The sequence below is a fragment of the Schistocerca gregaria genome, chromosome 1 (assembly GCF_023897955.1).
Source record: "Schistocerca gregaria isolate iqSchGreg1 chromosome 1, iqSchGreg1.2, whole genome shotgun sequence".
NCBI classification, from domain to species: Eukaryota; Metazoa; Arthropoda; class Insecta; order Orthoptera; family Acrididae; genus Schistocerca; species Schistocerca gregaria.
Window position 1 is genome coordinate 655,445,962 of NC_064920.1, and position 14,711 is coordinate 655,460,672.

Consider the following 14,711-nt stretch of genomic DNA (forward strand, 5'->3'; position numbering starts at 1 on the left):
GAACAGAATAGGGACTGCAGCGCCAGTGAGCATGCCTGTGTACTGGTTGGAGAAATCACATGATGAAGTGGAGGATTGATTTGTGAGGGACAGAGAGAGAGAACAGTGGAAAAGGGTGACTACAGAGAAAAGAATGTAGATGAAGACTAATGGCGTTAAGTGAGAGACATGGCTAATGGAAACTTAGGCCAGATAGGTTATGAGACGAAAGGATGTGTTAGGAGGATAATTCCCAGCTATGTAATTACGAGAAGCTGGTGTTGGAAGAGAGGATGCAGGTAGCATGGATTGTGCAGTGGCTACTGGAGTCAAGCCTGGTTTGACACAGCTTCGCAGTGGCCGTTCCTTTGGTGGACAGTTGGTTGGTGGTTTTATCTGTACAAAGGACTCGGCAGAAATTACAACAGAGTTGGCATACCTTAACACTTCCAAGCTGAGATGCCGTGGTCCATACATGACTTGCCGTGAAAGCCTTCATTCTAAGAGTTGGTATATCATGATTTTTATCGCAGGTGGCCCAATCTGTATCAGACAGATGAGTGTATAGAAATGGTCTTGCACCTGGGTCTTTCACAGGCATATCCAGCAAGAGGCTGAACCAAACTTTTCATAGATTGGGTGGGCAGCAGAACATTACTTTCAGAACAGTGAGAAGACTGTTCCTCATTTCAGAACATGAAGATGAAATGCAATTGAAGCCCTGATGAAGTATGTGGATAAGGTGCTCCAGTCCAGAATGATGATAGGTGGTCGTGGGGGACGGGAAATTGAAATATTATTTTCACTTCCAAAATCTCCATGGCTAAGATTTTTTGGTAGGCACAGACTCATTTCCTTGGAAATTTCTTGGTCATAACCCCCTTTTGTTCTTTTGTTTATTCATTGTATTCATTACATTTTGCTTTGTTGTGTTGTTATTGTTGTGGTCTTCAGTCCAGAAACTGGTTTGATGCAGCTCTCCATGTTGCTCTATCCTGTGCAAGATTCATCATCTCCCAGTACCTACAGCAGCCTACATCCTTCTGAATCTATTTAGTGTATTCATCTCTTGGTCTCCCTCTGTGATATATTCCCTCCACGCTGCCCTCCAATACTGATCCCTTGATGCCTCAGAGTATACCCCACCAACGAATCCTTTCTTCTAGTCAAGTTGTGCCACAGATTTTTCTTCTCTCCAATTCTAATCAATATCTCCTCATAAGTTAAGTGATCTACCCGTCTAATCTTCAGCATTCTTCTGTAGCACCACATTTCAAAAGCTTCTATTCTTCTCTTCTTGTCTAAACTATTTATCGTCCACGTTACACTTCCATACATGGCTACACTCCATACAAATACTTTCTGAAATGGTTTCCTGACACTTAAATCTATACTCGATGTTAAATTTCTCTTCTTCAGAAACGTTTTCCTTCCCATTGCCAGTCTACATTTTATATCCTCTCTACTACGACCATCACCAGTTATTTTGCTCCCCAAATAGCAGAACTCCTTTACTACTTTAAGTGTCTCATTTCCTAGTCTAATTCCCTCAGCATCACCCGACTTAATTCGGCTACATTCCATTATCCTCATTTTGCTTTTGTTGATGTTCACCTTATACCCTCCTTTCAAGACCCTGTCCATTCTGTTCAGCTGCTCTTCCAGGTCCTTTGCTGTCTCTGACAGAATTACAATGTCATCGGCGAACCTCAAAGTTTTTATTTCTTCTCCATGGATTTTAATACCTACTCCAAATTTTTCTTTTGTTTCCTTTAATGCTTGCTCAATATACTGATTGAATAACACCGGGGATAGGCTACAACTCTGTCTCACTCCCTTTCCAACCACTGCTTCCCTTTCATGCCCCTCGACTCTTATAACTGCCATCTGGTTTCTGTACAAATTGTAAATAGCCTTTCATTCCCTGTACTTTACCCCTGCCACACTTAGAATTTGAAAGAGAGTATTCCAGTCAACACTGTCAAAAGCTTTCTGTAAGTTTACAAATGCTACAAACATAGGTTTGCCTTTCCTTAATCTATTTTCTAAGATTAGTTGCAGGGTCAGTATTGCCTCACGCTCCAACATTTCTACAGAATCCAAACTGATCTTCTCCGAGGTCAGCTTCTACCAGTTTTTCTATTCTCCTGTAAAGAATTAGTCTTTGTATTTTGCAACCATGACTTATTAAACTGATAGTTCGGTAATTTTCATGTCTGTGAACACCTGCTTTCTTTGGGATTGGAATTATTATATTCTTCTTGAAGTCTGAGGGTTTTCCTCCTGTCTCATACACCTTGCTCACCAGATGGTATAGTTTTATCAGGACTGGCTCTCCCAAGGCTGTCAGTAGTTCTAATGGAATGTTGTCTACTCCCGGGGCCTTGTTTCGACTTAGGTCTTTCAGTGCTCTGTCAAACTCTTCATCTAGATTCTCTTCCATTTCTATAATATTGTCCTAAAGAACATCGCCCTTGTATAGACCCTCTATATACTGCTTCCACCTTCCTGCTTTCCCTTCTCTGCTTAGAACTGGGTTTCCGTCTGAGCTCTTCATATTTATGCAAGTGGTTCTCTTTTCTCCAAAGGACTCTTTAATTTTCCTATAGGCATTATCTATCTTACCCCTAGTGATATGCACCTCCTCCTGATAACAACGTCCGCCTGAGTAATCCCCGCCTGTAGATCCGAATGGGGGACTATTTTACCTCCGGAATATTGTACCCTAGAGGACACCATCATCATTTAACCATACAGTAAAGCTGCATGCCCTCGGGAAAAATTATGGCTGTAGTTTCTCCTTGCTTTAAGCCGTTCGCAGTACCAACACAGCAAGGCCGTTTTGGTTGGTGTTGCGAGGCCAGATCAGTTAATCATCCAGATGCTTCGTATTATGATATAATAATATTTGTTCCCTTGTATTTGTGTGTCTGAATTTGAAATCAGTAGACCTTGAGGTTAAAAGGACCCAATGTAATCACAAAATTTCGGCACAGAAGTTTATCACGTCTTTTGTTTGATATGAAATTCGAGTTGCCTCATGTATAATTTTTCTACGCAATGTGGGTCAAAGGAATTGCAAGAAGCATCATGAAATTCAGTGGCTCTAATTTCCAGCATGGAAATTTCAAATTTGAGCTTTGTTGGACACCTACAGACTTTGAGAAGTGGTGAATGTTCAGAGAGCAAAACCCGATGATTTGATGACATGTGTTGGAAAGCTTTGGTAAAAGACAATGCTTGGTGATGTGTTGCATTTAGACTGCAGCTAAGTTCTAACAGCTCAGATTTTTTTATTTTGTCTGCTGCAGCTCGTGAAATTGGAGAAATTGTACGTGATTCATAAACAGACTCGCTCTGTATCGAAGAGGGTCCACAAGTACAAATGAATACAAGTGATCCTGCATCGTGGCATATCATGAAAGCATATCGGCATCAGAAGCCTTCCGACAAACTTCCGTGCCCTAGTCAGCAAACATCATGAAAGCATATCAGCATCAGAAGCCTTCCGACAAACTTCCGTGCCCTAGTCACATCCATGGTGATTGTGCCTGGAGATTAGCAAACGGTTCTGAAATTACAAGAGTGGCTCATCTCCAAAGAAAAACGATTGAATGACATGGTGAAGGCATCCCAAATTCCTGGCAACAGCTTCTTCTCAAGGCTGGAAGAAAGAGCATACATGGGCGAAGAAGAAGAAGAACATGAACGAATCAGGCAAATTGAAGGAGAAAATTTCTGCATGTTAAGTGATTTGTGAGTAAGCTGAATATTAGTGTAAGCAATGTCTGGATTACTGACAGCGGAGCATCACAGCCCATCACTTTTCAATGGGAATGGTTCAGTGAAATTCCCAGGTGTCAAAACACTGAAATTTCACTTTGTGATAATGCTGGATGTGAAGTGAAGGGAATTGAATGACTTGAAATAAAGAAATTATAAACAGGCATTGGGAAGACAGATGAATTAATGATGGCCCAAAAATATGGAAGGACATGTTTTCTGTCAGTATTTGTGCGATGAAAGGTTTTGAGATGAGATTTGTACGTAAGTTTGTAAACATTGCTCATAACATGTGTTGTTGATTAAGGAAAAAAAAAGAAAATGAGATTTGCAGGATATTTTTTGTGTCAAACACCCAGTGGTATGTGAATTTATCAACCACAAATGACCTCTAAATGTGGCAAAATAGTGGGTTATATAAAAGTCAAATTGATTGTGAATTTCATCATAACATATTTTATTGAAGAAATAAATGTGTCTGATGTAGTGTCATTCTTTTATAAAGTTCATCAATATGAAAAGTCTCACTATTTGCCTTTTAACAAGGAAAATGGAAGCAAGAAATTTGGAAATGGGCAATTTTATAAATAGCTGTGCATGCAGACTAAAGCAGGTTGAATAACTCAATGGTGCATAGTATTTTGTTACATTCATGAGTTACACATCTTATTTTTGTCAAAGTCTACTTCTTGAGAAACAAAACTGACAATTTTGAGTGTTTCAAGGAACTTGAGATGATGATGTCAAAGAGGCTATCCAGAACATTGAAGACCCAGAGGATCAATCGAGGGATGGAGTACTTGAACAAAAAGATGAAGAGCTATCTCATGGAGCATGGGATAACACTCGAGACAATGACACCATATACTCATCAACAAAATGGGATGTCAGTGTGCGAAAACAGTGCCATTGTTGAGTCTGTGAGATCCATGCTTATTGGGATGAGCATTCCAAAAATTTTGTGGACGGAGGCAGTTCATACTGCTGTTTATATACTGTATCAGATTTCAATCAGAAAGGGAAGAAGCGCAACACCATATGAATTACAGCCAGGCAGAAAACCCCAAATTTCACACATGAGGACTTTCGGAGCAGAAATATTTGCTCATGTTTCTACTGTGGAAAATCCAGGATGGAATGCAACAATAGGATAGTTGCTACTCACCATACAGCAGGGATGCTGAGATGCAGATAGGCACAACAAAAAGACTGTCAGAAAGTGAGCTTTTGGCCAACAAGGCCTTCATCGAAAATAGACAGCCTGTCTTCAGTTGCCAGAGACCGTGGTTGTGTGTGTGTTGTCTATTTTCGATGAAGGCCTTGTTGGCCAAAAGCTCACTTTCTGACAGTCTTTTTGTTGTGTCTATCTGCAACTCAACACCTCCGCTGTATGGTAAGTTTCATAAAAGATTGAAGTACGCTGATACCAATTATTTCATAAGAGAAAAGTCAATTCCAAGCAAAAAACAGTATGCGGGCATTTTCACCAAACCATTAAGCAGAGATAGGTTTATTATGATGTGCTCAAGCTTGAAGATTTTCAGAAAGATGCTCTAACAGTGAGAGTGTTGAAATTAAATGTTATTTTCACTTTTAAAATCTCCCTGCCTAAGATAATGTTGGCACCACTTCGCATTTCTTTTGATGTTCCTTGGGCGTTGCCCTTTCTGTTTACTCATTGTGTGTCCACAATTCAATACTTTCTTTTGCACTAAGGTGTCTGAATTTGGATTCCACAAACCATAATAATTATATGGCTAGTTTGCACTCCAATTTAAGCAACATTAGTTTTTCACACATCTAAATGTTTGACTTCATGTCTCCTGAACTGTGTGTTGTACAGTGACGTAATTTTGCAGGTACATTCAGTGGTATATGTGGATACTGTCTGCCAACTGTGTTACAAATAAAGCTAGTAAAACATTATGCCAGATGCTGCCATTTTACTGCATGAGCAGCAAAATTTAGTAGTAATAGACTTTTCCTTTCATCATTTTGTGGGGGGGGGTGTCAGTGAGAAAAAGTTTCAGAAAAATTTGAAATTAAGTGTAAAGTTAATTGGAAGTCACTCATTCTCAAATACTGGAGGAATAAATTCCAGGCATTTGCGCACTGTCAGTTATGTTGCCTCGAGACAAACAAACAGTTTCAAACTGTAATACTTGCCTTATTGTGTTAAACTTTTAATATAAGATTATAGCTTTTAATGTGTGGATTATGACAGCATTTAAAATTTTTAAATTCAGCCAGTAACTATACGAAATATTGAAAATTGATTTTTTTTTTTCTTTCATGTGGAAACCATGAGAGGGGCAACCTGCAAAAGGATCTGGGTGCTGTGTATCATGTTCCAGGCTAGTGGATTAGTAATATAGGTATGGTGGACATAGAGGAATTACGGGTAAAGTTTAAGCCAGTTGTACATCACACACTAGAAAAAGTATGCATCGAATAAAGGCCTTGCCAGACAGGCTGTTGCTCAGCCAGCCATCACTTTGTGAAGGTGGCTGAAACTGTATTAGAATTTTGCACATGTAGTGAGACTGTTGTGGCGATAGTTTGGCAGCTTGACACACATGCAGTATTTCTGCACAAGTGATCCAGTCTGTTTGGTTAGTGTGATTTTATTTTACATATTTGTTATAAGTCACAAATTTTGTGCAGAAATGAGTAGCTTAAATGAGGGTCAGCTGCTTCTATTATTACCACCACAAAACGGTAGCCATGACAGAGGATGGGTTTGTAACATCAACAGGGAGGGAGAAAGCCGAGGGGAATATCATAACTTGTGTATTTAACTAGTCTCCTGATGTTTTACATATATCGAGAGAATATTTTGAGGAGAAGCTATTATTGTATAGCACAGTTCCCATTTGAATATGAACTTATATTTGCCTATGTAGCCCTCTAGCTTTCACCATTCATCCTGTGAAATTTATGTAAATAATTCTTGCCAATTTTATGTTCTATATTAGCAGATGTTATCTTTCCACATACTTGGAAAACAGACGGATCCAAGTATGGACAGTCATACTTTATTTCAGGTAGAACATATGTGATTTTTCAAGACTGTGAAGTAATTATGCACACCTACACTGGACCAGCTGAAACTGTCATAGCCACAGAGACATGCACTCTAACATCTTATAACACAATTAACTTTGGAGCAAGCACTGTTGCATTTGCAGTAAGGGTCAGCTTCGTATACTGTATCGTATTTGAAACTTGAACCTATTTAGAGGAAACAGATCAAAGTCACAACGCTGTGAATGGCACCCCTTTCCTGACATGTCACACCAACAAATTATGGCTCAAATCTGTTGCTTTTGAGAGGATATTCATTTCACATTCACTCCATCTTTAGATGTTTCTTTTTTTTCTTTAGTACTTTATCCATCCCTCAGCAACCAGTTGCGCAAAATAAATTTCATTTCTTGACCAGTTTATTGCAGGCAGTGCCCTTCTTCAAAAGATTAGGTTCATCATATTATTAGCAAGTGTCAAAACTGAACAGCTGTTTAGCTTCAGTTCTTGCATGATGTCCGCATTTGTTGTTTGGTTTCCTTGTACAATATTTGTAGAAGCACTATTATTCATATGATGACAGCAATAATCTGCATACACCTGTTTATTTTTGACTTGTTAATAATGTGATTAATTCTAAGCCTCTGGAGAAGGGCACTTGGAGCCTGAAAAAGGTCAAGAGATAAAATTCCTATTGTGCGTGTGGTTGCTGATCTTTTCAACAAATTTATTTAAGTGTCATTGTTTCTTCAGTTATGACATACTACAATAACTGTATTAAAAACTTCCATTGCAAAATTCTGCAATGCTGTTAGCAAAGAAATAATGTTTACTGCATGCAAATAAATGTAAGTATCTGATGATGCCATCATGGAAAAATAAACACTTATAAAAGCAACTGGTTGCAGCTAATTCATTATAAATCACCTACTATTTCAAAAGTTGCATGTTCTAATATGTCCAGAGTGATAAAGGATTATTTACTAATGTTAATATGAGAGAGAATAGAAAAACAAAATATGGCAATCCTAGTTGACATTTATACTGTGATTAAAATGACTTTGTGATTGACAGATTGCAGTGGGGAGGGAGGGGGGGCAGTGTTGGTGCACAGCCAGCCGTGCCTTACAAGGCACTGAGCACATGCCCACAAAACAGATAACACAGCAAGCACTTGGCTCTCGAGGAAGAACTAAAATTAGTTGGTGGTTGGCCTGTATCACTCGACTTATTGAAAAGTCAATCATAAAGTAACTTTGCCATTTTTGACCACAGCAGGTCATTAGGAATTATTTTCAAATACTTGTCCAAAATCACTTTTGTAGATTGATGGCACAGGCATAGGTTATCTCTGTAACACAAAATAAATTAAGCCATCGTTTCTTTGTTCATTTTAAAAAGTTTAGTGTCATTCACTTGAACTTAACATATATCTATTGTTATATAGAAGCCAAAGTGGAAAATTCCGACGACAGAATAGCGAATACATAGATGGAGTACCTCCCTTCCCCAAGAAATTTCTTCCACAGCCTGCCTGTGGCCCACTTGTGTTATGGAGTAACAAGGATAGTGTCTTTGCTCTGGGTGCAGACATGGAGAAAGTAATTGATATTTTTCCAAAAATATGGGCACAAGCTTTCTGAATAAATGGAACTCACACTAATCTTAACAAAAAACACATGTTTGTTTAGTCTGATAAATAGCAGAGGTATAATACCATTGACAGATTCATTCCAAAAAATGTCTACTATTTGTAGTGAATAGCAACATATTTTAAATGTAGATATACCCAACAGCAACAATACAATAATTTTACTGCAGTTGGATTTGTGAAGGTGCCTTCTCATAGCATTGGAATTCTAGTGCACACAGCTTGCCTTAGGTATATACATATATGTGGAAAGAAAAATTACAAGTACCATATTAGGTCCACTAATAGCATAAATCAGGAAACCAGTCAGAAATAATGATAAAAAGACTTAGGGCAGAGAAAATACAGTAGAAACAGCTGATTTTATTTGGAGGCCTATAAAAATTGTTTAAAATGTCATATTTTGAGTAAGAAGATTGCCATCTGAAGTAGAAGCATAGAATTTTTTGGAAGTACATAAGAACTTACTAGTAGAACGGTTTCAATGTAAAGAGCCGAAGATAACACAAAAAGTGAACCAAGAAGAGGGTGCGAAAAAGGACATTTAAAGGTTGTAGAGTGTCTTTTTATGAGAATAGACACTGATATTTTCCAGGGTCCTTAGAAGGCCCAGATGGAAAATCAGTGGAAGTTTCTCAAATGAGCCTACTCCCTCCACCACATGTTTAATACACAGCCTTATAATTTAAATCTGAGAGAATATAATGCAGACTGGGGTAGTGACATGGCCAGTTTTCTTCAGTGTTAAAATCACACTATGGATGAGCAGGTGTAATACTGATATATAAAGTACTATCTGGTATACAACAGAGGGGCAAGCACCAGCATAATTGAGCAAGATTGCAACTTGCACAGTTCTTGCAAGGCATAATAAGTGAAAGAGAAAGCATTACATTGAACTCATCAACACAATGTAATATAAAATGAGGGCACTTGTAGGAACACAAGCTCAGAAACTCCTAAATAAAATTTGTCACATATGCTCAACTTATATTACTGTTCTTTATCTTTGCCTTTAAACTTGTGAAAGCTATTCTTGTCATTCCACATGTAGCACTCATTTTCATCTTTTTTTTTATTTAAATTAATTGTATTCTTGGGCCTTGTCAGTGAATGACCCTCATTCTTTGCATGATTTAAAAGATGGAATGAGCTGTTCCAAATGCACAAGACAGATTTATTTCAGTATGCTCAGTGATTATAGCTTTTCATACAGTTATAAGGAAGGGGGCAGGGTGAAAGATAAATGAAAAACTTGGAACATATGTTGCTTTTTGAGAAACAGGAATCTGTGCTGTATTAGAGCAAAGAATTTAATGCGCAAAACTCAGCATTTTTACTATATTTGTGCATATGACTTTATTCCCTCAACTTCTCTAAATCACATAGTGCTTCTTTTTAATGCCTTATTTGCAGTGTAATTGAAAAGGATGGTGTGAAAGTTGTAATTGATGAGACATCACTGGAATATATACGTGGGTCAACCATCGAGTTCCATGAGGAACTTATAAGATCTGCTTTCCGGATAGTGGATAATCCAAAGGCTGAACAAGGATGTTCTTGTGGAGCATCTTTTTCCATAAAGGTAGACTGATTGATTGTAGGCTGATTGCTTAGTCAATAAAAGCATTGCAGTTAAATTTAAATGCTTTATTATAAATACATTTCCAGCACAATGTTTTACAGTAAATGTACATAAACAGTAGAAAATTGTAAATAAATATACTTTGTACAGCTCACTTGCTTTGGTAATAAAGAGGAAACATAGCAATTCATGCTGTTCAGATTATTTAACAACGAAAAGATTCATGGTCACATTATCCCTCAACAGCTTTCCCATCAAATATTCACTCTACCATAACTAAATAAAAATTTGAAAATTTATGTTTTCAGTAATCACAAGACCAAAACTTGCCAACATTATATTTGTGAAGATTAAACCTCCATACTATTGGTTTGTATATTTTCACACTTTGAAACAGTGTAAAATAACAGTACTTTACAGCCCTGGAATAACAGGAAGAAACTTATGAATTGTTCTGATCCTAGAACGAATCTGGTGCACAGCACAAAAAATATACCTTAGTCAACTTCACTATCTCACTTGCCAGGTACAGTAAGTGTTTTTCTTGACCCATGTTGTCGGAAGACTTCATCTGTACTTACTTCTGCTTTCCTTTCCGACCCAGCTAAAACAAAAAGAGTGGGATTGTAAGATATAATAAAAGACAATCATCTATTGAGGGGGACTAATTGCTACACGGGATAGACAACGCGACTGCATATCTTGATCAACTCGGTGCTTTCAAAATCCATTGTCTCACAAGAGAATCAACACACTGAACATAATGTTTTGACTTCTTACTCACTGTGACCAGAGTGTATGTTTTTTCTTCCTTTTGTAATTAACCCTTTTGCTGCTGTGGGCATGTATACACATCCTGCTATGCCAGTCTTCAGGTGTTGTGGATGTGTGCATGCACACTGCTTGGTTTTCCTACATTGTTACAGATGCTTCAATGCATTCTGGGCAGACCTCACTGCTGCCGATGAGTTACTTACACATCTCGGTGAATATTTTTCTTTTTTCTTTTTTTTTTTTTAGGTATCATACAGCACTCTTGCCTCATTACATGCTGTAAAAACCAATAATTGAGAGCATTCTGCTCAATTTTAAATAAAATTTTGATATCTTCTCCTGTAATTTATGAGCTAAAATGAACTATATGCAAAGTTTACGCAGCAGGTTTATAACTCTGCAAACTGTTCAAAATTTTGTTCAATGTTTTACTTAATTTGATGCAGTGTAGCATGTATGGTGAAAAATGAAAAGAAATTTAGTTCTTTATCGAGGGAAGATATCAGACTAAGATGTGCAAAAATCAGTTTTTTCCACTTTTCATAAAATTGGGTAAGTATTTCATATTGGTCAGAATGCTGTCTTGCAGCGCAGCCATAACAAAAGCCACCTCAACATATCGCCAAACTCTTAGGCCTTCAATACAATGTACGAAGATGAAGTGTTACATTGTTAAAGAGTGACTGGTTGGTTTAAAACGAGGGAGGGGGGGACAACAAACTTCTAGGTCATCGGCCCCTCATTCAGATTAAAATAATCGAGACATACAAAACACAGCTGGAAGAAAGGAGAAAACCACAAGAATGACAAGGGCAACACACTAAAATGGACAAGAGAGACACAAGAAACATGTACAAGAGATCAAAACAAAAGCAGATTACCATGGCTGACTGACCATAAGAATAAAAAGGAGAAGCCAGCCACTCTGCAACACATTAATACCTCCACCTTAAAAGCACTAGGGCGGAGGACACAGAGGAACAAATGACATGCACCAAAACTTAGATCAAATGATAAAACCCACCCTCAGGAATAAAACTTAAAACTAAAGCTGCTATTGAGGCATTGTTGCCCAACACCAAAGGTTGGATGCTGGGAATGTTAAAAGGGGCTAAGTGGGCAGTCCAGCAAGAGGTGGACGACCGTCATTTGTGAGCAACAGCAACACTGGGGTGGGTCCTCGCAATGGCGGAAGTAACCATGCGTTAGCCACGTATGACCAATACGGAGCTGGCAGAGGACAACTGATTCCCAGTGAGGACCCATGGAAGGTGTCCACACATTTGTAGTCTCCTTAATGACATGCAGTTTGTTGTGCATACTGTTATGCCATTCTGTCTCCCAAAGCCGAAAAACCCTGCGGCGTAAGACAGAACACAGGTCAGTTTTGGAGATGCCCATCTCCAGAAACAGTTTCCACATAGCCTTTTTGGCAAACATGTCAGCAAGTTTGTTGCCTGGGATTCTGACGTGTCCTGGGGTCCACACAAACATCACTAAACGGCGGGACCGTTCCAAGCGTAAATGGACTCCTGGATGGTAGCTATCAAAGGATGATGAGGGTAGTGCTGGTCGATAGCTTGTAGGAGTCAGTACACAGGAGAAATGACTTGCCTGGGCATGAGCGGATGTGCTCAAGAGCACGAGAGATGGCCGCCAGCTCTGCAGTGAAAACACTGCAGCCATCTGGCAAGGAGTGCTTTTCTATATGTCCTCCATGAACATAGGCAAAGCCATCGAGCCATGGAGTAAACCACTTCATGGCCCCGGTACACGTCGAGAACCGAGAGGAAGTGACAGTAGGGGTCGCAGGGTTAACTGAGTGCTTAGGGCCATGTGAAAGGTCCAGGTGAAGCCATGGCTTCAAGTATAGGTGGTAAAGGCAAGGACTGGATGTGAACCGCAATCATAAGCCCTGACCTGGGCCGCCAATGCGGAAGATGAACTGCTACGGTTGGGAAAAGGAGACAGTAATTTGGATGGGCAGGAGAACTACAAACGTGTGCAGCGTAACTGGTGAGCAGTTGTGCATGCCTAACCTTCAATGGAGGTACTCTAGCCTCCATGAGGACGCTGGTCACCAGACTGGTTCTAAAAGCTCCTGTCGCTAGGCGATTGCCACAGCAGTGCAGTGGGGTTCCAGTAAACGCAACACTGAGGGTGCCACCAAACCATAAACGAGACTCTCATGGTCAAGCCGGGATTGAACAAGGGCTCTGTAGAGCTGCAGCAGCATAAAGCGATCTGCACACCAGTTGGTGTTGCTCAGGCAATGGAGAGCATTGAAGTGCTGCCAGCACTTCCGCTTAAGCTCACAAAGGTGAGGTAGCAAAGTCAATCAGGCATCAAAAACCAATCTTAAGAATCGATATGTCTCCACTACAGTGAGTGGATCATCATTAAGGTAAAGTTCTGGTACTGGATGAACAGTGCGATGCTGACAGAAATGCACGACACGTGACTTCATGGTTGAAAACTGGAAGCCGTGGGCTAGATCCCATGGCTTTGCCTTGTGAATGGCTCACTGTTGGTACCACTCAGCCACACCAGTGCTGGAGGAGCAGTACGAAATGCAGAAGTGATCCGCGTACAGAGAGGGTGAGATCGACATTGGTCATTGGTTGACATTTGAGTACTGAAAACCATCTTCATTTTCTGCCATGGGGTAATCTGGATATGTTACACCTCAAATGTAATGGGAAGAACCAGTCTGGGAACTGCAAGAAAGTTATTTTTATGGAATGCACCATTTTTGTGTACTGATAGAGATCAAGAAGAAATTTGAGCTGTTGTGTGCTCTATATTTCCTTACACAATCTTTTAAAGCTTCAGATGTTCTACGTAAGGTGCTGGATGCATGGTATATACAACAAATGATAAATCACACTTTTTGGACAACAAAATGATCTTATAGTATCACTCTTTATTTATAAAAAATCTTTAAAAAATACCATACACACATCTTTGCAGTTACAAAGAAAAAGCTGAATCTTGATTATGGATACCTCAGTCAGTAAAATCATTGGCCATCTAAGTAGGCAAGGTTTGAAGTTCGAGTGTTGATGAAGCAAGCAGGGATATTTTTATTTCCCCTCTTGTTTTGCCATCTGTCTCCGTAACATTCATTTTTTTCATTTTTGAATTAATTACCATTAACATACGCGAGTATAATATGCATTTTGATAAAAGAGGAAGGCTGGCCCTCAGTTTAAAAGAATATAACACTAGATCCAATTTTGTGATTAGTTTTGTGTATGTAATTGATTTTCTATTTTATTTCGACTATCTTTCATTATAGGTCGAAATCAGTAATCATTTTGTAACTTAAAGTCTATTGTTGATTTATAAAACAAGTATAAATTCTGCACTAATTATAAACATTTGGAGGAACAACTAATAGTATTCTTCAAGTAGCTATCTCGTTCTATTCGAAAACATGTTGGCTAAGCCAGCCCTTGATTAATTCCATAGTAATTAACAGTTTTGTCAAAAGTATTGTTTGCATAACTATATATGTTAATTTCATGATTTAAACAAATAATTATGCTTAACCCTCGTAGTAGAAGAAACTACTACAAAGAAGGAAATTAATTTAATGAGTTAAGTTTTCATTGGAATTTCTGTAAATTAAACTTCGAACAATGTGTAGTTTCAGCACCTGTTGTTGTGAGGATATATAAGGGCCAGTTTTGGTCATGAGACCATTGGTCCACGGCCGATTTCCGGCAAGAACCTGTGTTGGTTAGAACAACAATAATGCATCAAATTAACTGTGAAATAAGTGTAACACAATTAGACCGCGTGTTAAAAAACGAAAGTTAAACAATAGTGCACTGGCCATATAACTGTGAAATGTTGGAGGGTTGGGGGGGGGGACACAACTGTGGAACGCAAATGTGCACCTGTTGGCTACAG

At 38.9% G+C, this 14,711-nt stretch overlaps 2 protein-coding genes across 2 annotated transcripts in view; one reads left to right on the top strand and one right to left on the bottom strand.

Annotated features, from left to right (window-relative positions):
• LOC126361468 (iron-sulfur cluster assembly 2 homolog, mitochondrial) overlaps positions 1 to 10,212 on the top strand; it is a 32,124-nt gene extending 21,912 nt beyond the window's left edge. Inside the window, exon 3 of the mRNA XM_050007793.1 lies at positions 9,854 to 10,212. Within this exon, the coding sequence (XP_049863750.1) occupies positions 9,854 to 10,031 (178 nt within the window). The 3' untranslated portion in view covers positions 10,032 to 10,212. The remainder of the gene's footprint in view (positions 1 to 9,853) is intronic.
• Positions 10,073 to 14,711, bottom strand: part of LOC126361426 (protein phosphatase 1 regulatory subunit 21) — a 211,721-nt gene continuing 207,082 nt past the window's right edge. Inside the window, exon 16 of the mRNA XM_050007789.1 lies at positions 10,073 to 10,626. Within this exon, the coding sequence (XP_049863746.1) occupies positions 10,600 to 10,626 (27 nt within the window). The 3' untranslated portion in view covers positions 10,073 to 10,599. The remainder of the gene's footprint in view (positions 10,627 to 14,711) is intronic.